Genomic DNA, 26,861 nt, shown 5'->3' with positions numbered 1-26,861 from the left:
AACAAGCCTATGAAAAGCCTTCTCCAAACAATCCCAAGTTTATCACAATGAACCGTGAGAAATATAACGGAAGTTCGGTCCTTATTTTTCTGCCTGGCAAATGCCAATAAAAGTCATCGAAAACTATGAAAGTACAGACCCTATCTCCCCCTAAAATTCTTTCATTTCATGGAATCACATAATCATTCTGTTATTGCTAAAGCAACATGCCGGTGTTTGGACATGATGGAGAGATAAACGCTTTAATCCCCACAAAAAGATATTTCACTCAAGGGTGCAATCAAATATATTCCAGATAATATGTTGAACATACCAAAACATTTACTGTTTGTGTTAACTTTCTTCTTCTTTATCTTCTACAGAACACACATATAAACACAGCCACTTTTCATCTACAGATAGTGTAAAGAGCGACAAAGTTATGTTTTAGAAAAACTTTCTACAGCATCCAGACAGTAATTGAACCCATATCTTCTTCAATCTATCCAAAAGCTGTTATTAGTTTCATTTTTAAATGCATAAAGTGGAGGTCAGGGGAATCAGAAAACGCATGTCATGTTATTCAGAATAAAGCAAATCATAAAACTCTCAGATCATAAAAAGCCATAAAAACCCACTTCGGCCGGCCACTAATACATCACACTACCCAACAATTATTGCGTGTAGGGCAAAAGTAATTGGCTGACAAAAAATGACGAAAAAATGTCAGAATGTTCTGCGTCTTTGTTCCTAGACAGGTCTTTGAGTTTTAGATAGTCTGCTTATTTCAAACTCCATCACATACGGTGTGCGCATGCAATGCCAAATGTTTAGTCCTGCTCTTGGTTGCTGATCAGACCACATGTGTCTGACGCTCCCAGTCGCAGCAGCAAATTCAAAGGGTGCAGACGCTCACTTCAAAAGAGTCGCGCCGGCTTTGAACGCCATGCCAGTTGCACAAACCATCAGTGGGACGCATCAGCATCCTTGAGGCACGCATCGGGAAATATGGCCCCTTTTGCACCCACAGCTGACACCCGATGGCGCGGGCTTCTCTATAGTGTCATGCTGCTGCAACGACAGCAGCATGAAGAGGAAATAAATATCCTAATCATTATCCTTACTTTAAAGCTTTAAAGTGTGCCTCTGGAGCTCGGAGAGAAAAATATATCTGGTTCTTCAGGAAAAATGGCATCCAATCATATTTTGGTTACACTGGCTTTATTGGAGCTAGCTTAAAAGAGCCTGTGAAAACCTCTGGTCAGAGACTCCTTCTTGGCTCCTGGGGGGTGGAGTCCTGACGTAGAGTTGTTGATTGGTGTGTCTGGATTGCTAATGGCTGACACAGGCAGCACCAGCTTGTGTATGATTCTCGTCTATATGCGTGCTTCAATAATAAGACAAAAAACAAAGACAAGCACTACTTTTGTGTGCCTAAATTTTTTCATTCAGAATGTAAAATAATCACAGCTAGGTGGCTGCATAATGTGTATGAGACACTCTTCACATTTGGCAGGAATTTGGTAGTTTGCAAGGACAGTTTTCTATGTGTTACAAAGACAACCTATGTATTTATTTCTAGTATTCATAACAACAGTTCTGCTCGTGGGTGAATTATTTACTGCAAACATTGATCGTCTGGCGATGTGGTTTCAAACACATTACTCCTCCCAACCCCGGAATGAAACTGAAAGTCAAAAACCGGAATGTGTCCTCAGATAAGGGGGGCGTGTATTTACTCATGGGCGGTATAGGGGTGGTGTAGAGGAGGTACGAGGGCTTTCCTCTCACCTGTGACGTACCAAGTAGATCAGACCCTATTATCTGCTCGGGCGAGGACAGCGCTGAGAGTGCAAAATAAGCAAGGAAGTCTTCGAAATGTATCAAAGAAAGAAACACTTCATTTGTGGGGTTTTGGGGTGAGAGAGTAACATTGTGACAAGGTTAAAATAAGATAGTTGAATTTCTACGACACAGGTTTTTAAATACAGTGTACTATACATTAAAAATTAATGAAAATACATGAAAATGGTAACCTTTACTGACAATTTGAATGCCATTTTGACATATTAAAAAACAATTTATCTTTTAATAGTATCATCTGTACATAGATAATCATAAACTGAATATCACGGTTATAGTTTCAGCTAAATGACATGGGGAAAGTCTGTTATCATCATAGATTATAGTTAATCATGCTGGGTTCATGTCAACATTTTCCCATTGATCCAATTCAGTTTGCATGTTGGGATTTCTATGCTTTTTCATTTTATTGTATGTTACATTACTGTTGAATACAATGACAAATAAAAAACTACAACCAAGTTCAACATTTTAGCTTGTGCAATCTAAACTGAATTGTATCATATTGTTCTAGAAGAGCCAAAGGTAATTCTTGCATCTGACTCATAAAGCATATTAACTGAATTGTTAGTTATGCTGTTTTTTTTTTTTTTAACATTTCAGGCACTCGAGCTGAGGAAGTCATGATCTAATTTTGTAGTAGATAAAGGAAATTTCTTGTTTTATTAACAATTACAAAAAAAAAAAAACAAATTTTCCAAAATGTACTGTCCATCCAGTTTTTTTCTTCTTGAATTACAATACTTCATATATTCCAGGTATGGCTTGGAAGGCTATGATCACTCTTGTTTTTATTAATCAGTGAGAAACTCACACATTTTATGCATTTTATGTGACATGCTTATACGCACACAGTAAACGCTCACCTTGGACTTAACTCACCATTAATGGCCATGCAGAGCAGATTTTAGCCGCCTGCTGTAAAGATCGTTTAATGATCAAACTAAACTCTGCACATCCTCAAACAGCCTGTAGTAAGTATGATCATTTAAAATAAAGATAATGGCCTCTGAATATACCTTTCCCCTTAATTTCACGGAAGATTGTACAGGTTGCTAGCGAAACCTCGAGAAAAACAGATACTAATCATTCATTTTTTTTCCAATTAAGAGCCTGTGGAATATTATGATTCCCTCAAGATATTGTTTAACCTTTATTCTGGCACTTTATAGAGCCGCAAGTTGAGATGCCTTGCTGAAATGCACCTCAACAGTTTGCGAGGAAGCAGAGTTAGATTGAACAACTCAATAGTGCAAATATAAATACGCACAAGAAAGCTGTACAGACAATGTGGATGCATTTGCCAACAACTGAGTGCTGACTAAGGCTGAAATATAGAGCGAGAGTTCAAATGAAATATTTACATTTTTGCCCTCAGCGCAATTGGGTAGCAGTGCTTATTAAAGTCTTCATCGAGCGTAGAGAGCTGTAGGGAGGTTTGAAATGCTACAAAAAAACCTCGGACACCAAAACACAGGATGCAAAATAACTTGTCAGATCCCATTTTTCATTGGCAAATTAAAGCTGATTAAAGAGGAAATAAGAAATAACCGTGACCAGATGAGTGTTGGGTTGTCAATCGAGCATTACTTGAGGATATGAGAATTTCCAACTTCTACCAACAAGTTCTATTCTATATACTATAGCTGAGACTGAGCCCCTTCATTCTTTCATCTATTGTGTTCTAAAGAATCAGTGCTGCACTCAGGTCTCATGAGATTAAAGGGTCTTGCCACAGAGATGCTATTTATTCTTCCACAATGGAAGTCTGGGTGCGACATTGCTGCACTTTGGTGAGTGCATCAGTGTTCGAATGCTGGCAGAGGAGATAAACTCGTAGCTAATCAATCAAGCACCGTTCTCTATTTTTCAATCCCAGTCTTGTAACGCAACGACACACTGCAGGGCAACAAAGTCTTTATGTAATCACATCTTTAGACTTCAAACACATTGCATTTGCATGCTATCATGTTCATATTATAGAAAAAGATAACTCACAAAACAGAAATGAGAATAGCATGGCGACCAGAGAAATGAATGGACTCTGCAATCCAAGTGTGTCAGATCCTCTGCCAGGCAACATTTTAAACTGCAATATTTACAGATGAAATGAGGCCCCCCCCCCCAGTAGAAGCCTTATTGTGGCCATGAAAATGAATGTTCTCGGCGGACAATGACCATATTAGCTCTTCAGCATAGAGCTCACTGAACTGCAGATGAACAACCAGGTTAAGTACTACGGCTCGATGCATGATTAATGCTCATTCTTTCTACTGGCCTAATGCAGCAACTACAATTGTGAGACTGCTGCAGAGCCTCATCGTATTTTTGTTTGTTTGAAATCTTAGTGTTTAAGTTGACATTGTGCCTGATAACAGAAACATTTTTGATAACCAACTTGAAATGTGAAATCTGAAATGGTGTATTGCCTTTCTGAATGGGAAAATACAGCTGCGTATTTGCTGTGCAACCAAATGTGAACACTCCAACGGTCACTTTTTTACAAATTGTTTATCAATATGTAAATGATTTTGGAAGTGCCAGGCAGAACTTGGATTTGAGACAGAATATACGCTGGGCTGGTCCTTATTAAATTGCAGGGCACATAAGCCAAAACCAATTGCACTGACATTCACACCTACGGTCTGGGCAATTTCAAATCTTCATCGAACATGCATCTTGAAGCTCACTTTTTACAGTCACCAGTTATGTTCTGTTAAAGACTTTTACAACACTGTGTGAACGGGTTACCCAGATGCACCTTACAGGTATCATCAGGTTTGGGCTCGTCACATGTCAATTGCAAAGTAATCCAGCAGCAGGTAATATTTGACTCTTTCTTCCCAGCATCTGCAACAACAGCTGAGAGATGCTGGATCATATCCGGCTGCGATCTTAAAGTGGACATCCACAGTGACAGATAGAAGAGTCACAGTGAACAAAGATAACCTCTGACGGTTAAATTACTCACAGGTTAATGTTCAGTGTCACATTTTTAAACTAGATTCTCCAAAGCTTGTAAAGATATTTCCATTTAAAATCAAGGAAACCCTGAAAATCAAATTAAGATTATTTTGTTTCAGACTGTTGTGATTAGCTTTCTTAAATCCTTTAATACACTTGTTGAACAAAACTACCTGAATTGCCTTGTTGTTACAGGCATTTTTCGTATAGACTTCTCATGGTTGAAAAAACAAAAAACACTCAGGACCTCTCTGATCGGCTTTACTCATCATCACCACACTCCAGCAGCATTTGTGAGGTACTGTATATAAAGATAACTTGAGCAAGGTGGCTTGCTCTGATTCGTTTTGCCAATGTTGTAAAACTAATTGAAAGAAGCTAATTTATGATTTTCTCGATGAGCTGTTGAGTAATCTTTTAATACACAATTTTAAAGGTTCATCTTGTCTGTTTTATGCCGGTGACACTGCTCTGTTTAGTCTTAAGTAAAAAGTTCAAATGCCAAAGTAAGGAAATAGAACGAAGTAGCATTTTTTTAAAACACTCTCCAAAATCTAAATTAATCTCCAAAGTTAAATATTTAACTTTCATAGCCCTAATCCCATTACAAAATACAAAAAGAAACAAAAAAAAATATATATTCATTCATTTTCTATAACGCTTATCCTGATTGGGTATCCAGCAGAGACCCATGCAAGTCTGGAGAGATCATGCAAATACATGGGAAAGATTTGAAACTTCAAATTCAGAAGTGTGAGACAGACCTACCTGCTCACCACACAAATTCTTTGCTGCTATGTTGCGTTGCATTGTATTGTTGCCTTCATTCAAAATTAATGACAGAAAGTCATTGATAAAGTTGTTATTCCAAATGACTAATATTTTCCAGAATTAAAAAAGGTCAATTGAATCACTTCATTCATTCAATTCCACATGCTTTTCACTTGAAATAATATGTTTTACCAACAAATAAATCACTGTGTTCATTTTCTTTAAGAAGCGTGAAAGGCATGGTCATGTTCAGACCATTTAAGACATCACTAATTCACGCAACACAAAAACGTATCAAAGATGATTTCATCTGATGTGTTTATGTTCTTGAGTTTGCTTCATACTCCTCAGCCAAGACCAATTAAAGAGTCAACAGAGCATCTAAGGTCTGATTAGTCTCAGACTGGCTTTTAATTTGATGAGGAATGCAGACCTCAAGCTTGATGGTCGATCAAGCGAGGCAGATGGACTAGATGTCATCAAATACAAGGACACATGGAAATTAGTGTTTTGTCTCACTGTGTTGACATGCTCGTTTGTATTGAGTTAAAACAACTGAGAAAAAAGGCAGTGGAGAATACAAAATTATGTCTTACTGTATCTGGATTCTCTTCGATCCAACTTTTAACTGTGTTCAGGGCAATCTCGCTTGCAGGCTCATTGGGAAACCCTGTGAAAAGAAAGGAACAATGTCAAAAAACCATAACATACTATACAGTGAGGGAAATTGATTTACTAAAATGTGCATCTGATTTTCATTTGATCATTCTATTTAATTGCATTGATTTTTCCAAGTGTTAGTGACTGTTTAACATTCTGGTGCTTCAGACTCAAGGCCACAAACCATTTTGATTACAAAAGTCTCCAATTATGAATTCATTTGGTACTGCATACTCTGTTGCCTGTAACACCATGTTTCTAATTTGATAGAGACCAGCACCAATTCTCATCATGCATGTATATTACATTGATGCAGAGAAAACAAAAACAAACAAAAAAAAATTTGAAACAAAACAATGTTTTGTCATAGGCCAAAATGGCATGACCCCTTTTGTGAATGACACCAAGCTCAAGATTAAGAGTAGGCCACTCGGCTCCTAAAGAGCTGCTATCATGCCTGTATTCAATATCTTCCTTCTATAACACATCTGATTTAAATGATCAGGATGCTAATCAGGCTCCTGCAGAGTTTGCTGATGACCTGATTATTTGAATCGGGTTTGATGTCGGAGAAAGACATCAAAAACATGTAGGTATGCGCTTACCCCTGTTCTCACTCATTCATCCATTCATCAATCCATCCATTTTCTATACCCGCTTATCCTCACTAAGGTCACTGGCTTGTGCCTCGCTGGTGCCTATCCCATTCTGACTTGGGGCAGTAGGCAGAGGACATACTGAACTGGTTGCCAGCCATTTGCAGGGCACACAAGGACAACCAAAGGGCAATTTAGAGTGTGCAATATACCTGCCATTGATGTTTCTTTCAACCTCCACACAGAAAGCGAGTTGGAATTGAACTTGGTGTGACTTGGTGTGATGTGCTAACCACTCACTATGCCGCCCCTAGATCAGTAAGAACCTTTAAAATATGGCACTGCTGAATGGATGAATAAACAATCTGAATAGTATTTTTTTTTTACATCTTTTTTGCGTTTTTCTTTTTTTTTTTAATAAAGGGGACCATATATAAATGATATATGTAATTTTTTTTCAGAAAGAAATAGTAAAAATAGTCAAAATGTTTGTAGTTTAAATAAGGATTGACATACTAATTTATTTCAGGCACTTTGATGCACTGTTATGTTTTTGAGTTTTAGGATAACCTATAACATGTATAAACCTGGTATACAGTTCTATTTTCTTTTCTTAAGTTAGAGTAAAAAAAAGGATACTATTTTAGGAATGGTATTATAATGATCTTATATATATATATATATATATATATATATATATATATATATATATATTTTTTTTTTTTTTTTTTTTTTTTTTTCTGGCCGCACCTGTTTATTAAAAAAAAAACAAAAAAAACTACGTCTTTGAGCATTCAACTTGGCTTTTGTTTGCGCATGCTTAAACTATTAATAAATCAGATTCATACTGTTTGGGGTTATGGGAACTTAAAAGATATTAACCGCTGTAATAATTTGAAAGCAACCAACCAGCATTGGACCTCTTGCACATAGTAAGCCCTGAATAAGGGACCAAAGATTGCAGGGGTTCACTATCTTGCTGTAATGACAGGGGTCGAGACCTCAATTTCAACCCAAATCAACTGGTACAAGGCGCCATGAGACATTCGTAGCCGCTTGGTTATTGCATGGGTCAGTTTCTCAGATCAGTTTTTTTCCTTCCTGGGTCATGGCCATTGATAAACACTGCATGACCTATGAAACTGGTTTACAAGTGTTGCAAGGACATTTTAAGCTACATGCGAAGAAAAACGGATAAGCGAAAGCAATCAATCCAAACATTGCGTGAATGATGTCATCTCACACTCAAGTTTACCAGAGGTCAAAGTCAATAAATAACTGGTTTCTAAAGTTTATAGACTTGACAGCAAAACTGAAACTACAGTTCACCCAACTCTCCTCTGTCTCACTATTGATGTTTATCTTCCTTTTTGTTTTCCTCTTTTTATTTTCCTCACTGCCTTGCAGGAAAAGTTGAGTTACACCAAGAGGGGCGAAGACATGTTGCTGAGCTCCTCTACAAGTAGGATGTGAGTAGAATACCAGGCAGCAGTGACAGTATGTCAGCTCTGAGACTGCATTACGGTTGTGTGTTTGTAGATAGTTCACTGAGCGTTCAGTCCTTAGCGACTTGGCTCCAAGAACTCTCTGCTAAGAACCTAATCCTGCGCATCAAGTCACTTTGAAGATTACTAGATTCCTCTTTTATATATATAGAGTATATTTAACTTTGCATATTTTTTCATTTTATATTGTGTGCAGAGAATTAATAAATCATACCAACATTTAAACACACACCGTCGTGTAGTATTGGTGAACAGATGAGAGGAAGGGCTGTCTGGTTCTAGAGAACCAGCTGTCTTGGTAAAGAGTGCCATAAAAATAAGTACAGGAAAGAAAATTGAGTTGTAATGTCCAAATGTGAGCTCACTGTATGATGGCTGAAGAGAAATCGAATATAGTGAATTAGCCAAACTGTGGTAGGGGTTTTACTTTCTGGACCTGGAATTCCCATCTCTGAATTTTAGAAGGCCTTGTGGGATAATGGAAAGCAACAAAGTGTGAGGCTTTCAAAACCAGTTGAAACAGCTTTATGGGCATTTTGCATTTTCTTCCCATAACTGGATGGGCTTTGAAATTACAACCTAAAATATTATTCTAGGGTTAATGAAGATTTGGATATTAGCCATAGGTGTCAGCATGAATGAATGTAAATGGTTGTTTGTCTATATGTGCTCTGTCACTGATGGGAGAACAGCCCACTGTGTAGCCTGAAATCATGATTTGCTGCAATTAACCATTACCAGCTTTGTATAAAATATGTGAAAGAGATATTATACTTGCACAAAATTACAAGTTTCAACTTAGTACAATCATATCAGAAGCGGAAGTTGCCTTGTACAATGTTACGTGACTTACGTATTCTGGATTACATGCACTTAAGGACCAGGCAGAAAGTTTTATGCTTCTGTGTTTATGTTTCAGAAAAGGTCACATTTCTATTTATTTTATTTCAGTTTACTTCAGCGAACTTAACTATTTTTACTTACCTCACCTCTAGATGCGGTTACTTTTTTCCCAGGGTCATTTGAAAATTTCACTATATGAACCACGTTTCACCAATGCAAAACCTCACCAGAAATTGAGAAACATCTAAAATGTAAGGACCGTATCAGAAATTGTTGGAAAGTTGACAAAAAATGTTGAAAGTGTAACTTGAAGCCTCTGGGACTCAGCAGCCTCTACCCTGACCCCATGGTCACGGATACCATGAGAAAACTTTGCAAGACTTGAATAGAGAGACAAAAAGAGGCTCGAACACGGTGCACTATGTTTCGAAAGAAAAAAAAAATCTGGGTTGCTGGCAACATACAGTGGTGAAAGCATAGATTTAAGAAATTGTGCAAAGACGACTAACTAATTTAATATTACTGTAAGGGATGCATTCTAGTCTTCCTTTTGGTCCTTGTGGAGTGTGTAGGTTTCAGTGAAAGCTAATCTGTCAGGAGGTGGAGAGCTGGCGTCAGCTGCAGTGATGGTGGACCCTCCAGGGCCCCAATAGTGCTTGGACCGCTTCTGTCCTATGTTGGGAATATGGTCGGCTCAGGGAGATTTGTCTTCGTGAGCTGCACTGATGGGATATGTGGCGTGGAGTGGCGCTGATGAGGACTCAGGTGGTACAATGTTATTTCTGCTGAAGGCTCCCACACTTCATCACAAAGCACAACACCGCAAAGAGACGGTGGGTGAAATTGAGGGGCGCTGGGTTTTAGGACATGTATCTGTTTAACTGAGATACAGATATAACATTGATTTGCATAATGTTTTCATAATGCATCCTTTGACATGAAAGGCAAATTATGGATGAAGTGACCGCAGCAAATATGTAAATTTGCACAGAAACTAATATGCATTAAAAAATGTCTTGGTCCAATTGCACTTATCACACTTTCAATATCTACTTAGTTGACGTTCACAACGGCTGTGACTCATGTGTTTTGTCATTCGTAAGATGTGACAAGGTGCAGCTACGCCAACGGATAAAGTGAAAGAAAGGAAGTGATGAAGTCAAATGCTAGCCTATTCAATTAAATCTTGCCATGCATCCTTTGCTCTTCTATAGTTACTGGTATTCATATACTGCAGCAAGTACACCACCACTGCGATTCATCAACGGGCTTGTGTGGCGACCTGCTTTTTTCTGTATACTATTGTGGAGAAAGAAAAAAAAAATCCAGTGAAAATAACTCTCACTTGCATGCTATTTTCTTAAATTCCACACAGAATAAAACAAGTCCAATCAACAGTTTCCCTTTTCAAGGAGTCTTTTATCAGTCTCTCAATTCCTTATATTGGAGTTGGTCAAGGTCCAAAACAAGCATCTAATTTTGATGAAATGAATGAATAAATCGCCTAATCACTAGAGGAGCAAAAATAAATTAAAAAAAATAAAATAAAATGGATATTTCATGAATGTGGTAAAACTAAATGAATAAATGAAATGAAATGACTAAATGAAAGGTGGGTCAGGTTTTCATAACCAGGTATCACTCTCCGAGGGTGGCAGAAAGTCCCATGCGATAAAATTGGTTGAATGTAAACCTAAAATAAAAGCTGCATTAAAAACAAAAAAAAAATCGTCTCCGGGAAATAATTAAGTTCAGCAAGAATGAGGGCTTCATAACTGACGTCGGTGTGATGTCAAGTGGAAAAGGAAGAGTAAAGCTTGGCTTCAGGACTGGTGTGGTGACCCGGGGTGGAGGACAGCGAAGTGCCGCAGAACTCCAAACACCAATGTGTGGATGTCAAATAGCCCCAAGCGCTAACACCGGCACACAGTAGGCTGTGACCGTGACCGACTTTGAAGCCCACAGAAGGGGAAACAGACAAAGAGAGGTGGAAGCATGCTATAGTACGTGAGGAAGACAACAGAAAGAGAAAGTTGAAAAAAGGAGATAACATTTAATGGCACAAGCCATGATGACCTTTCTTGGAAGTGTTCCACTGAGGTGATGCCCTGCTTTGTTCTACATGCTAAAATTAACACCTCTTTAAAAAGAAGAAAAAATATCTAAAGACTGCAAAAGACACAGGGCACAACTCAATCACTGCCAGCCCATGTAAAATGGATTTGATTTGGAATGGAAGTGAAGGAGTTAATTTATTCACTTTCAGGCCAGTAAATATTGACCTTAGACATCTGTAGCCATTAACGGCAGTGAATGAGTGAAAGGGAGACCATAAGTTACATTAACATTTTTTTTTTCAAATTTTAAAACAAACTCAAGTGTCTCAACGTTTGCAACATGCCTTTGTCAAAATATCTTTTACATACAAGATCTCATGCAAGTGAACAACTAATCCCCACCACATATGTTTGACCCGCTGCTATTCTCTGATTGGTCAACAGAGAATTGTTATTAAGAGACATTGATTAGCTGTGTTTCCATTAGTTTTAATGAGTGTGAATTTAGTGATATTCAAACAATTTCGATCAAGTACAATTTCAAATCGTATGTGTTTCCATTGAAGTGTTTTTCACTTCTGGGGTATAAACTAGCGTAAAACATGTAGTGTGCATGAATGAGGGCCACTTCGTGGAACAAAGTACAATCAAACTGGCCCGCGAGCAGGGAGGGGGGGGATGCTCTTCCTTAGCTTTACACCCAAGGGCCACAATCCATGCTCCGGATGACCAGACAACTAGGAAGAGTGCATGTGTCAGCAACAGCGCACATGCGCACTGTAGTTGTTGCTGGGTTAAATATGACCTAAACTGGTTCAAAATTGAAACATAAAAAAAAATAAGAAAAAACTACAAATAAAACCCAATCGAACATAACACACTTTTATTGAAACTTCATCTTTCCTACATCCTATGCTGGAAATGGGACCATGATTAGAATGCGAAGGACCAGTTACACTTAGTGGATCCTGGCATTTCCCACCTAGGTAAACTCAGTCAAAAACCCTCAATTTTGCCTGAGGGAGTAAACCTGCCTGGCCATCACATGCGACACAAGGAAAGATAACACTGTTGAAAGATAAGGTGTCATAAATGTCTCCAAGCTTCCTTAATCCCAAGGGAATGAAGACTGCTGGTGTGATGCCGGGTTGGAGGAAAGAATCCTTAGCGCTTAACATCTTTGATCTGGACAGATGTGGAGAATGGCAGCATGAACAAGCCGGTCCGGTTCGGGTGGATTACAACGGAATATCTCACAGAAGCACCAGTCAGTGGTACATCTCTGTCAACAGTCCATAGATTTATCACACAGACACACATGAGGTGGAGGATGAACAGTAAATTGGGATATGTTCTGTATGTCTGATGATGAGCAGTAGAATTACTGCACGGAGGTCATCTCACTGCTTCGAGTGACTAATAAATGTAAGCGTGCCATAACATCTGTCAGGTGAAATACCCACACTGGTGTGGTAGTTGGTGTCGTTGTTTTTGCATAGGGCTGTCACTAATGATTATTGCAATAGTCGATTAATCAGCGATTATTTTTACGATTAGTTGAGTAATCGCAATAATTTTTTGTATTGCTTGAAATTAGTTGAAGCGCTAAGGCATATTAAGAAAAACCTCATGGGCCTTTTACTTCAACTCAGACAATACAGTGTTTAAATACACCCACGTAACTCTACAACGTGTGTAATTATATTAATTACACAAAAATAAATACATCAAATTAAAGTGAACTCGTGCTGGAGAATAGTTACACTTTGAGTAGAAAAACTAAAATGTAGTGCAGCAGTTAAATAAAGTTTAAGTATAAGTGATTATAGCTATAAAGCTTTAAAAAATATATATTATATATATATATATATATATATATATATATATATATATATATATATATATATATTTGTATTAGAGTCAAACTTCTAATGTTCAGTCAAATCTGAATTATCTTTTGAAACCCTTCTCTTCCCTTGGCAATGATGGTCTCATTACTTTAATAAAGATGTTTAGAATGCTGTCTAATTACTGCAGCCATTTGCGGCATGTATAGGCCTTACTTTAACAAAAACTAATTCACTCATTTTTGTTTGCTGCTGCTGTTGAAACACAGGAACATAAAATTGCTTTATTTTTTCATGTAGCGCATGTCATGTAGTCCATATGGCAATCATTGATTTACTCAACATGATTGCCCTGTATGGCGGCTCATGAAATGAAAGTTAGCATTGTTGTTTTTTTTATTGTATTTTAAGTCGTTTATATGCAGTAACGCTCAATCTCTTTCAGAGTTCCCAGACTTAGACCGCTTTGAATGCATCTCCAGTGATGTGCTGTTGACGAATAGCGCGGTTGTTATTTTTGTCCTTGCGATAGCTATTAAAATAGACAAATTGAATAAGCTTCCGCATTCTTTAATCTGAGAACATCCATTCATACCTTACCGCCCTAAACACAATCAGCCAGGGACATCATAACGGCTTTAATCATTGCTAAACAACGTTAACTGTACGACTGCCAAGTGAAATGAAAGCAAGCGTGATAGCAGCGACAAACTTATGCGCAGTTAAATTAAGCATGCAAGATCAATGTATTTCATTTCGTATAGTATGCATAAAGAAAGTAGGGCTTAGCTCATAGTTTTCAGAGTGAATACGGTGGCAGTGCATCCGGGGTGCCTTCATTTTAAATGCCAATGTATTGTGTTGTGATTCCATTGAACGCAATTGAACAGCCGATATGTCAATGACTTTGCAGGCTTGTTGGTGAAATGCTTCCCTGCTTTAGATTGTTTTTTGTTGTGAACTATATTGCTGCTTCTGCTGCTTTGCCATGTTGTGGGGAAAATGTTTTCATAACCTCCGCCAAGCACTGTGATTTTTCTTCGGGGAGCTGGTTAAGGAAGTGATGCAATGAGGGTGTGAGGAAAAAGGCTTCCCCCAAACACCTCCTGTTGTAAGTAAATATCACTAAAATGACTGAAGGATAAGTAAAAAAAATTAAAAATAAATTAAAGCGACTAGTCGATGGGAAAATAGCAGCGACTAATTTATAAAGTCGATATCGTAGACAATGCTTTTTCTGCAACAGCAAAGATGAGATATCTCCAATATTGAATTATCTGCAACCCATCATAAAAGAGCATTTTCATGTATGTACTGTAAGCTTTGATGATGTTAATGTCTGTGTGTACATGCTTAAGAGAAAGACAATACTTTATCATTTAAAAAAAAAAAGCCGGGAGTGAAGACAGGGAGCATATAAATAAAGGCAGAATGACCTCTCTAAGTATAGGTTGCTGACTTTTGGCACTTATCTTGTGAGACAATAAGAAGTGCCTCCACCTTGGAAGGAATAATCCATTTAAACTCAGGTCACACGGCTGTGATTGATGCACAAACAGCAGCAGCACTAAATAACCTCTATCATGCTAGGTGACCCCATGGCCCACAGTGGGTGCCAGTTTGTTTACGGGTGGTACTTCCAACACACTGTCCGTGCTGAAATTCTGTTGTGGTTAATGGGCCTGATTGAGGGATTAGACTGTCAGCCCGGTGTGAGCCCTCATTTTTCTTCTTATGTACGGAACGTACCCCCTGTGCCCCACTGCTACATCCAACCTTCATGCTCTGCCATTATCTGTCAAAAGTGACTGAGTCCTATAGAACGTAGAGGGGTGCGGGACAATGTAAAAATTTGCATTATCTTTCCTGACAAATCAGTTTCTCTCATTAACCAAATATGTTGAATAACATTCTCATGTTTGTTTTCTATCACATTGTTAAAGTGCACTATATCATGCTATTTTGAATTTCTCACACTTAACTATATACTGTACATAAATACAATGTTATATTATCTTTGGCACAGTGGCGAAAAAGCCATGGGTTATTTTGGTAGCTGTTTTTGTAACTTATAAGACACCTCATCTACTAAAAATCCCATCCGTTACTGTCTGGCGTCTGTGCCCTTTTCAAGATGTCCTAAAATTGGATCAGATCCCTGATCAAGATTACCCTCAGAACTTAACATGTCTCCTCATACTATTCTCTTCTTGAATTGAATAGGTCCCATTGAAAAATTGTAGTTACAGTAATACAAGAATGGCAGTAAGGAGAATGCGGATGGCAAACGCTAAATGCTTGTGTCATATCGAATTGTAAAATAGTTTTGAGCAAATCCTAACCTGAGAGACATTGGGAAGATTTAGTTTTACTCAAAAGGAATATAACTGCCTGGGTTTTCATGGTCTCATTTGCTAGCCTGTGTCTCTTGGAACTTGGAGGCTTTTCTCTCACCTCATTTCTCTTTCCCATGAATGCTTTTTTTTTTTTTTTTTTCTAATTTTTGGGGAACTGTAATGTTTCGAGTATGTCGTGACTGAGATAAGCACTTTGGCAGTGGCGCAGGAGGATCCATCCGATTTTAAACGTCTTCTACTTTTTGATGATAAATACAATATTTTTGGTCAGTCTACAGTGTCTGTGTAGGCCTGTGTTTGAGGAGTACTGGTCCTAGGTGTACTAACACTACCACAAGCTTGCCAAAAAGACCAAAACACTACTAAGCATGATAGTTCAAGGAGCAAATGGAACTGCGTGAACAATAAAATACTAGACCAGTGATACTATACTGTAGTTCCTTTTTAAAAATCCATCCTCTATTTGCCCTCTGCTGTGTTTGGATCTTCATCCTTAATCAGCGGCATTGTTCTGTGGAGATGCAGTTATGGGAAGTGCTAAGCTGTTTATTTATTGAACAGGCTTTAATACCTCCCTTCAGCAGCACGCTTGGCTCGGCACTGCCTTGTACTTGTACTTTGAAGTAAGGGCGTCTGGCAGAGTGCTCTGACAGGCCCCCACTGGCAGTGCAGCACTCGACACCACAATAAACACAGTGAACTGCAATAAGATATGCCTCTACCAGCAGCATACAGAAAGAACAATGATCAACACCCACCCTGCTGAAATAAATGTCTATTGCAGTAAAACAGCTGTTTAATACTAAAAGGCCTGCATGTGATCATGTTCTTTTGTTTGTATTGTACACATGGACGAACCATAAGTAGTATGACTATATGCTGGGAAGCTATGAAATTAATTGCCCCTTGCGGGGAAATAGAAGCCTGAACCTGCATTAGCTTTTTGTACATGTTCATTATAGGTTCGATGACTAAATTTGTCACAGTATAGTATATATAGAAAGAAGCTGATATATTCTGTTAATCCTGCACTGCTGTAAAAGAGTGATGCCAGAGATTTTTGTAACAATAAATCTAATAAAATACCCAACAGTTTGGACAGTGCTTTTTTTGGATGATGTGCCAACAACGAATCCAATGTGCTCTGGTTTTGACCTAACTGATGCTCACTGGGGCGTTACGGCTGCTGCAAGCGTATGACAGGATCGCTTGAGGGAGCAATGTTTGCACCACAGGTATATAATGTTCTGCTAATAACGAGTGATCAAATCACCAGACCACTTATGATACGACTGTGCTAACAATTACAAGTCCAAGATATTATTCAATAGAAACTCACAGTCACACTGACATTATTGAACCACACGAAAAGCAATTTGGACAAAAAAATGACACCTTATTCACTTTAATTTATTCCTATTAATTCATATGGCTTATCATTCTGGAAACACTTTTCTGATGATTTGCAAGTGAAAGTATACAGTATCTATATATCAACTACATTGTACAGTGGGTGTGTATATTACTGTATCTAAAGAGAAAATACTTCTGAATAGTTAGTATGTTCCAAAATCATGTTTCTCCACATCCAGGACCTTTCACTAAGACAAAATTTGATCCTTGTTCTGTCAACAAATTAGAAACATTTGCAAAATGCCAAGTGCATGGTTCATTTGAGCCCAGATGTCCCCATGAGACATTTTGTTACATGTACTATGGTAAATTGTTTTGCACATTTCAACATACTGTATTCAATATACTGTACTATCTTGTAAAATTACGTATTATTAAATAGAACAAATACATTTACAATTAAATGGTCTGGATGAAGCTCTCATTTAGAACATTTTCCATTAAAACACACAGTACGCGTGACAATAAATAAAAAATGAAAATAATCTTACCATAGATTCCTGTGGAGATACATGGGAAGGCCTGTGAAATGAGTCAACAAAATGTCTGTCAAAGTATATTCACTGTAAACATGCATGACACAAATTGAACAGAGCCACTAAGCTAACAATATTTGCTAAATTCCAAAATCCCAAGAAAAAGTGCAAACATGAAAACATGTGCAGTACTATATTTACATAAAAATGTTTTCTCACAAGCTAAAAAAGAAAGGCTACCTATATTTTTGTTTTCCTTCTTTAGAAAGTGACTGCAGTTTAATAGTCCTTGCTTTGTAGCACTTTGCAGCAGACATATTATTCAAGCACGGCTTTAAAGCTTAAAATAGTTCCATTATTCTTTACTTGTGTCGGCAAGTATATTGTGATACATAGGCTTTGCACTGAGCGTCCCTATTTCACATTTATCTTTTTAAGTGTATAATAAACAGTATAGGCACTTTTTTTTCCTTATTCAAAGGTTCCATTTGTCCTCAAAAGCAGCTGAAGTTGTGTTTTGGTCCCTGCATTCTTCATAAGTAACAGCCAAGTCATTAATAAATGAAAAACTGATAACATATGTCACAGCCATCTAACTAATGGATTAATATTACAACCACTAATATACTAGCACACTAAAAATATTACTCTAATAGTAAGCAAAAAAGACCCCACCTGTTTTTGCATTTAAAATGATGGCAATTACAGTACAACATAAGGCACAGTGATACCAGACATACATGCAACTAAAGTACTGTTTTTTTTTTAATTAAAGCTATAAAGCCATTGCATCTATTCCTAAGATTAGAGTTTTTGTGTTTTGTCACAGGCTAACAACCTTGCCGTTGTAATGCTCCATGATTAAAGACTAAAAACTGAAAACACACACACACACATTAAAAAAAAAAAACAGCAACAAAAAAAAAACAATATCGCAAATTCTATCTGGAATGTCTCAAGGTCTGATCAATTTTATTCCCCAGTATCTCACACAGCTTTCAAATATAACATTTTCACATTAATATCAACAAACAAACTCATCAAATTATCCGTTTTCTATTGCTGCTCTCTTCCTAATAGGCAGTAGGTGGGGGGACACCCTGAACTGGTTGCCAACCAATCGCAGGGCACAGAGGAACGAAAGCCCCTTCACACAGCCAATCAAACGTAAGGACAATTTAGAGTGTCCAATGAATCTGCCATGCATGTTTTTGGAATGTGGGAGGAAGCCGGACTATCTGGAGAGAACCCACACAAGCTCGGGGAGAACATGCAAACTCCACACAGGAAGGAGGGAGCCAGCTGGATTTGAACTCAGGACTCTGAACTGTGAGGCGGACATGCACTGCAAAAAGTCCATTTTAAGAGGGATAAAAGGCTTATAATTAGAAATATACGCTTATTTTTTTTGCCTAAAAAGGAAAAAAATATCTCATGTAGCAAAAACATCCGAAGAAAAGTATACTTATTTTCAGACAGTAAAGCTAGCATTTTGTTATTTAGATTTCTCTGCTCAAAACATTAGTATTTTTTCTCATAGCATGATGGAAAGATGAGAAACATGCCTTGGGGCCATTATTTGAGGAGGGTGACAATAAGACAAATGTTTAAATAATAACACTACATATTGCATTGTTAATGTATCAATCAGGAAAGGATACATACATGTTGTAATCAAACAATTGATCTGAAATTAGTAAAATACATGAGTGAAGTGATTATTTATTTTTTTTGCCCCCTTTGAAATCCAATATGTCACTGACATTCTTTTAAGCCAGGATGAATTTGCTTCTGTTTGTATCCGTATTTACCAGCTCTAAGGTTCCACCTGTCAAGGTTCATTTTTCTTTTGTAAGGAGATTTAAATCTTTTAAAGTATCTTTGACCTTTCCAGATGACCGTCTGACTCTGACACAAATTACACATGATGAAGCATGGCTATTGTTTTAATGCAGCGCCAAGCTTTCCCCATGGTACCTTTGCAAACATTTTGCACTTGAGATACATGATAAGTTATCTGAAAAGTACAAAATAATAATTCGGTGAAATTGACTTACAAAAAAAAAAAAAAAAAGATTGATGTTTTAATGTGTAAAATCCTCCTCCCTCACGAAGATGTTTTAATGTGTAAATTTTATCGATTAAAAGTAGTGAAATTTCAAGATAGTCTAACAATACCCAAAACAAATCAACTATCCAGTCAGTTAATGTATTCCCAATATTGACTGTAGTCGCATCAAGCCTAAACAAATTCTCGGGCAGATGTATAGATGAGGTCTCTTTGCTGCAAGGGCATCTTGTTAATCTCTTTAACTTGTGCCAAACTGTTTCCTAAAATATGACATACGCGTTCACATAAAATACATAGTTAAAACATGATTAGTTCAGTTCAGTGAAAGATTAGTACGCAATGTGAAGGACAGAGTCACTTCTTTGTGCTTTGAGCATTTTATGACGTGACATCATTAATGCGTTGGAAAATTCCCAGTAAATATAAAAGTCTCATGCAGTTCAATAGTGTACGCTAAGTAAAGCATAACCTACTTTTCTTCATTGTTTTCAAACAAGAATACACCATGTAGTTGTTAGCATACATACCTGTAGATATGCTTACACTGTGAAGGTCTAGAGTTAATTAGAACAGGCAGCAGTATATAGACAGTCATGACCTATGATTCCTGCTTTGGGTTATTATTTCTATCTGTGGCTGCTCATTAGAAGTGAGTCAGCATGTCGGCCCGTGTTGGCATGAGGCTGCGCCTGACATGTTGCCTTGTTGATGATTCTCTTTGCTTAGGGAGTGCTCAGAAATTGGTCACTTGGGAAATTATTCTCTTTCTGAGGCTCCTCCTGAATCTATCACATAATTTTAAAGTGGAACACCTTTCCTCTCAGCACTATTGCACATTTATTTAACTCCTCATCCATGGACAACGACAAAAAACAGGTTTTGTTATTATTGCAAGCTTGACTTGACTCGTGTTTCTACGTTTTACTTTTTTTTACCCATTAGATTCTTTAAGGACAACTTTTGAAGTGAGTTTCTACATAAACATGGACAAACTAATACAAACCATGGTAAAATTGCACATCTGATACATGTGCATAAAGATCCACCTGTATCTTAACTAATGTTAATATTCTGCATGTCACTTAATTAAAGCAATGTTTCATTGGCTTCCGCGTATGACTGGTGTTATGCATACACTTGTTTTTAACTGTGGTACCACAATGGCCCTCTGTAAACCTCTAGTCATTTGTTTAGCAGTAGGACATCACACAATAAAGACGGCTCAACCTCAGGCCAAGTGCAACAGTCCAGCTGTACTAGCCACTTTCACATGAATGCATGTGTTAAAGATGCTGCAAAAGAGCTATGAGCGGGAAGGTAAAGTAGAGAAACATTTTTGCGGGTAAGTGACCGGGAGTGAAACATTGTCTCGGCTGCCAATAGAAATGGACCCTGAGTGCTGCACCTGTAGCTTAAAGTCTTCTAGCTTGATTGCAGATAAGAGGTATAATCATTACACATACCTTATATAATTTCATAGCAGCAAGAGTGCGATCATGTGACCACACATTTGAAAACATGAGACATTTACATCAGCTACAGCAACTGTCTATATGTCTGTCTTTCTTTTTCCGTGCGTGTGTGTGTGTGTGTGTGTGTGCAAGAAACCAGGCAACAACATATAATGAATCCTATTTTAGAATTTCCATTGGAAATCAGTTCTTCAAAATGTCACTACTATAACTTGGACACATTTTATTGGACTATATATAGAAGTCGACAGGAGTTTCATTTAAAACTTTGAACTTTACAATTCTCATATCATGATTAAAAATGGTCTTGTGAAATGTTTATTGTATTTGTCACAAGAAACAGGGCTGTATGTAGGACTGAAGTATAGAAAGAGGAAACATAAAAACACGTTCATTTCCTTAATCCTAGCCACATGGTTGATTTGAACCCCATCGTTCACTACTGAGAAATAGAGCTCAATATGCCTCTGGGCTACGGTGACTATTCCAACGAGTACTTCATGGAAATGTAGAGAATGTGTTCATGGCATGTAGCATTTGAAGTAATTTGCATTTTAGAAGCCAAAGTTACAGGTGGGCATAAAAAAGGATCAAAGCAGGGACTGAGAGGATTTACTCTGCATCTATCAAAGTGGTATTTCATACAGGATCTCAAAGTGAAAATGCCTCTTTCTGAAAGACTGAAGATAAAATGTAGAAGGGGGAGCACGGCAACGCCACTATGGAAATAACGAGTGTATGTGGATGGTGAAATACCCAAATCAGATTTCTTATGTTGTGACACAGATCTGTGTGATATATTATTTTTGGATGTTTATGGTTCGTTTGTACTGTATGAGCAAATGACAGTCTTGGTCATTTGGATTGTGGTTTGCCAGCATGACCAGAGAAATAAAAACAGTACAACTGTGCACAGGAACAAAGACAGATACAAATATTTTTTTCCATACATAGTGCGTTAACGTAGGATTGATTAAGCCCCTAAGGGGGGGGATATAATCTCATCAGTGTATGCAGAGCTACAATTTCTCAAAGTACGCATGAGTCTGCTCAATGAGTGAAAACGCTTATTGTCCAGTACTACAGCTAATTGTATAGTGTTGTTTACAAAACATGGAGTTACATCCATAGCGAGTCGTGCGGCAATGGGAAATGGACAAGGAGAATTCTCTTAACAATGTTTTTTTGTTTTGTTTTGTTTTTTGGAACATCAAACTGAATATGCCCAAACTTTGTGGAAGCTTGAATGGTGAATGGTGCAAAAAAGAAGCAATTGTCATGGTTATTTAATTTTAATATTTTTTGCACATGTGTTTTTCCTTTTTACACAAAAGAAGACAGTTGCATTGATTGCGATTTTAAAATTAAACCATCTTCAACATCAGCAGTTTTGATTAATGGAGCGGAAACAACAAATATGGGCTGAATCACCGTGATTAAAAACTTCCAATGAATATGAAACACTTGATATCATGGTTCAAGATATCTGTGGCCAGATTAGCAGCATATGGAGGTGGACAGTTAAAATTATCATCAATCATCTAATGAAGGCTTGTGATTTGTTCTGCAGCCATTGACGATTCCCTGGCGGTGGATCAAAATGAATAGTAAAATCATTAAGAAACATTTTCATGAGACATTGCTTTCATTTACATCCATAAATCAATTTCAACAACCTGTTTAATCACATACTAAAAAGGTCTCTGCTCTAGCAATGTGAAAGCCCGCCTGTGACACACTTCTGTTGTGAGGCGACTAATTAAACATTTTTTGCTTTTCAAGGCCTTCTTTAACATTTCAAAATTGCCATTTCAAAAGAGGGGCTTTAAAGTCTCATCCCGACTTTGAAATTTGAAGACATAGACGCTGCACGAGACTATATGCATTGCACTCCTTGTGGTGAAACGTATCTGAACATAAAGGCCATTGTTGTTAAACCACTACTAAAGTGACCTAACTTCCATCCTGACAATGTCTCTAACTATAGGCCAGGATCTTCCGTTTATTGTGAAACAACATCTTAGTGATTGCATGGATGCCAGCAATTTATTTGAACGTATTCAGTCAGGATTCAGGGCCGGCCACTCAATAGCGAAAGAGAATTAGCTGACCTTAATGCTTATTTTGACATCATTGATCATCACATACTAGTAGAATGCCTTGCAAACGTGTCGGTATTTTATGGACAGCACTTTGTCGGTTCAGAGCTTACCTCTCAGAAAGGACACACCGTGTTTCTCATGGTAGTGTGACCTCTGAACTTTATACTGTTACGTACGGAGTACCGCAGGGGTCAGTACTTGCACTTTTGCATCTACTTTAGGTGTTGACAAGTTGGATCCTCGAGAGGCTAGATTTTGGCTCTTCAGAACCAGACTTGGCCATGCCTGATCTACATGCTCCGGCTTGGTCATATTATAGATAAATATGATAATAGATTGCTAGGCTTATGATATCTAATTATACGTGCCTTTAGTAATACCAAATGCACACAATCGCTGTAACCCGGAGGCCTAGCTAGAGGCCTGGATTAAACAATGGACGTCTTCCCATGTTATGCTTCTCAACCCCAGCGAAGCAGAGATGTTGATTATTGGCCTCATTCATCATTAACACCTATTTAAGGTTTGAAAAATATACTCTTACCAAAAGTGACTCAGTAAAAAACCTTGGTATGATATTTAACTCACCTCTGTTAGCAAATGCACATTAAAAAGCCATTTTATTCCAATACTAGCCAACTCTCACTGGCTTGCGGTACAATTGTTGTACGATTTCAAGATTGCGTTAATTACCGCTATAATATTTCACAGTTCAGGGCACCTTTGTATCTCGTTGACTTAATATTAACCTATGTTCTGTAATGAAACCTTTGGACACAAGTTTGTTGGTAAACACGAGAGCCAAAAAAAAGTCCGGGACTTTTTCTATTTGGGTGCCAGTACTCTGGAATTCCCTACCCATGGAAATCAAGCAGCTACCTCCATAGAAATGCTTAAAACCAGACTGAAGACTCAATGTCATTTTCATGCTTTTAGTTGAACAGTCTGCAGTTTCCTTCTTTTTCTTTCCTGCCAAAAGTTTGGGGGAGGGATTAGACTAGATGGCGCTGAACAAAGAGTATGCTGCCGTGCGGACCGGCCGAAGTGAGTTCTGAGGCGGGCCTGCCGTTGAGATGGACCGACCGGGCCTGATTGTGAGGAGGTGTCTCCCGGCATCGTGTCAATTTCATAATGGAGATTTATGTGTTTTCTTAGTACTCGGCATCTATTCTAGGAGGCTGGTTCAGGGGATGCCGTTGTGAATTTGTGATGTTCTCTGTGACTCTCACTTGTGAAGCTGTTTGAAATTCTGTGGTGATTAAGGGCTATATAAATTAGTTTGACGCGACGTTGCATATTAATTACTGCAAATCAAATGGTGAAATAAGGTAAGAGCGCCTTGCTAAAATCACTGACGTGACAAAGGGCTAATTGAAGATTATTTAAAAAATTATACGAAGGTTTTATTTCACTGCCATACTGCACGTACTGGTCATTGTATTATTAGTATAGAGATACATTCCATTGATGATGTAGATGATACAATATATTTACATCACCATGCTTTCACTGCTTGCAGCAAATTATGTTGCATATGGTAGTAAGAAATATCCAAGGAATACACAATATAGTAAGAATGTCATGAACTACAGCAGTGTGTTGGATGGCTGATATTCAAGTACATCTTACTTTTTGTCTTACCCGCACAACAGGCACAAGTCATTTCTCGATTACTCCAAAAAAAATCTCTTACAATTGACAATGCAAGCTAAGAATATGTTCCTGATCCAAAATACATCCGTTCAATGAGTGAAATATGGGCCATTTGCCTGGAGTCTTCTTAAAAACAAAACAAAACAAAAACAGATCTATAGGTACCAATCGAGAACTAAACTGGTACCTCTGTAGTGTAAACCCAGCATGGGGACATTTTTTAATTTTTATTTTTTTTTATTGGCGTTTGGATATTAATATTCAACAGATGGAGAGTATTTTAACTATGCAAGCATCCTACTGTGTAGTGATAACAGCACAACAGTGATGAAACACGTGAACAAATTCACAAGTATAGAAAGGGACAGAAATGTTTCCCGGGAACCTACAACATACTATGTATGTTAAGTAAAACACAAACATACACATATGTATGTTTGATAACTATCAGAAAAACGTGAATTGCAAATACATATAACTGCATGGAATGTATACCAGCTAATATTGTTATCTGCAGAATTTTATAACTGTATTCATAGTTTGGATTTATCATTTATGATCTCATAACCTGAAAGTTGCTTCAGTTCAGCGCTTCTCAAATAGTGGGGCGGGGTGCGAGGTGATGCCAGGGGTCCTCGGATGACCCCAGGGAAAAGGCTTGGTTTTTGTAATGTACAGTGTAATTGCAATAAAGTAAGGAATTTCATTTTTTTTTTTTTTTTTTTTTTTAGTTTCAGGCACTTTGATATAGTTGTTTTTCTTTGGTGTTGCTTGTTTTAGACTGCTGTAACCCGTAAAAACGCTGTAAAAATAATGAACAGTCATTGAAAGTTGATTTATATTGCTTTTTGGTTTTGTTAATGTTAAAAAGGATACAGGTCTAGGTATACAATGTTTAGCGCTAATAGTCTTATTTACAGTCAGCGTGTCAAGTGGTAGTTCAACAGTGACCCCGTGCATGCTTAACCGTGCAAGTTTAACCGTTACAACTACTTTCAAGAAAACTAGATTTTTTTTTTTCTCCAATTAAAAAGTTGACTATTTGACCCCTTTTTTAACTAGAAAAAATAAATAAATGATGTTTGAAAAACTTCAGTAGAAAGCACACACTGTGGGTCTATTTCCTCTCATTTCTTCAATGGTCTTTCACTTCAAGAATAATTACTCAGTGGCTTCAAGTCGGGATGTTTCGGTCAACTGGGAATTTAATGGACTTAATGAACTCTCTTTGTTAACGGAGGCTTAACGTGGTCTGTGATTTCTTTCCCTGCACTTGGTTCCTCAAAGACGATGGGTAGTTAGTCCCATTTGCACAGCCCCATTAATGCAAGGTCTGTGTGGAGCACTCTGATGCAACAATAGGAGGGTTAAAAGACAAAAAAAAAAATATCAGGCAAATTAAAAATGAAAAACAAGCAGTTAACTAGAAATGGACAGGTGGTTTCTATTTTGTAGTTCTGTTTCCCTATCAAGGTTAGCATGTATGCCTCACAGTTCAAAGGTCCCAGGTTCAATTCTCGCATAACGGCCTCCCTTTGTAGAGTTTGCATGTTGTTCCCGCATTAGGGTGAGTCTTTCCTGGGCACTGCGGTTTCCTCCCGCATTCCAAATATATGCATTGTGAGTGTGAATGATCATTTGTCTTTGTTCACTCTGCGATTGTGTGGCAACCGGGTGTCCCCTGCCTACTGGCGAATACGGTGATAGGCACCAGCAAGCCAGTGAGGATAAGTCGCTAAGAATATGGATGGGTGGATGTTTCCCATCAATATTTATTGTTCAGAAAAACATTCATGCTTTATTTTCATCTTTAGGGTTTGTATAGTGTTTAAAAACACACACACACACACACACACACACACAATCATAGAGTATCCCTTCCAATTACAGCTAGAACTGCACTTCCATACCGAATGAGGAAAAATTAGATGTGTGGCAGTACTTTGAGCAAATATGATTTTAAACCCACTCACCGAACAGTATTTAGAGCACCGTTTTATATGGCATGCTCATGCATTTATTGCACACCAACACAGAGTGAGGAACCTGCATGTAAAGCAGATCTGCTTATCCATGTATTCCGTGGGCAGAGTTGGCCCGAGTGACGCGCACATTTTAAGCTGCCGGCAATATAGAGCCATGCATCTGAGCTTGGCCAGAGGTAAGAGCCACCAACACTAATTACCAGTAGGCGGTACAGAGGTCAGACCCAATGTATTTGCTTAATACACT

At 37.9% G+C, this 26,861-nt stretch overlaps 1 protein-coding gene across 4 annotated transcripts in view; it reads right to left on the bottom strand.

Moving 5' to 3' along the window:
• macrod2 (mono-ADP ribosylhydrolase 2) overlaps positions 1–26,861 on the bottom strand; it is a 398,210-nt gene that overhangs the window by 106,110 nt on the left and 265,239 nt on the right. For all 4 annotated transcript variants that reach the window (XM_088421192.1, XM_088421193.1, XM_088421194.1 and 1 more), the window contains exons 7-8: positions 17,347–17,377; positions 6,174–6,247 (exon numbers count right to left, since the gene is read on the bottom strand). In XM_088421192.1, coding sequence (XP_088277318.1) covers positions 6,174–6,247; positions 17,347–17,377 — 105 coding nt within the window. The remainder of the gene's footprint in view (positions 1–6,173; positions 6,248–17,346; positions 17,378–26,861) is intronic.

This window comes from Hippichthys cyanospilos, chromosome 8 (assembly GCF_059441005.1).
Source record: "Hippichthys cyanospilos isolate Australia breed blue-spotted pipefish chromosome 8, RoL_Hcya_1.0, whole genome shotgun sequence".
Taxonomy (NCBI): Eukaryota; Metazoa; Chordata; class Actinopteri; order Syngnathiformes; family Syngnathidae; genus Hippichthys; species Hippichthys cyanospilos.
This window is presented reverse-complemented; position numbering and strand designations above follow the sequence as displayed.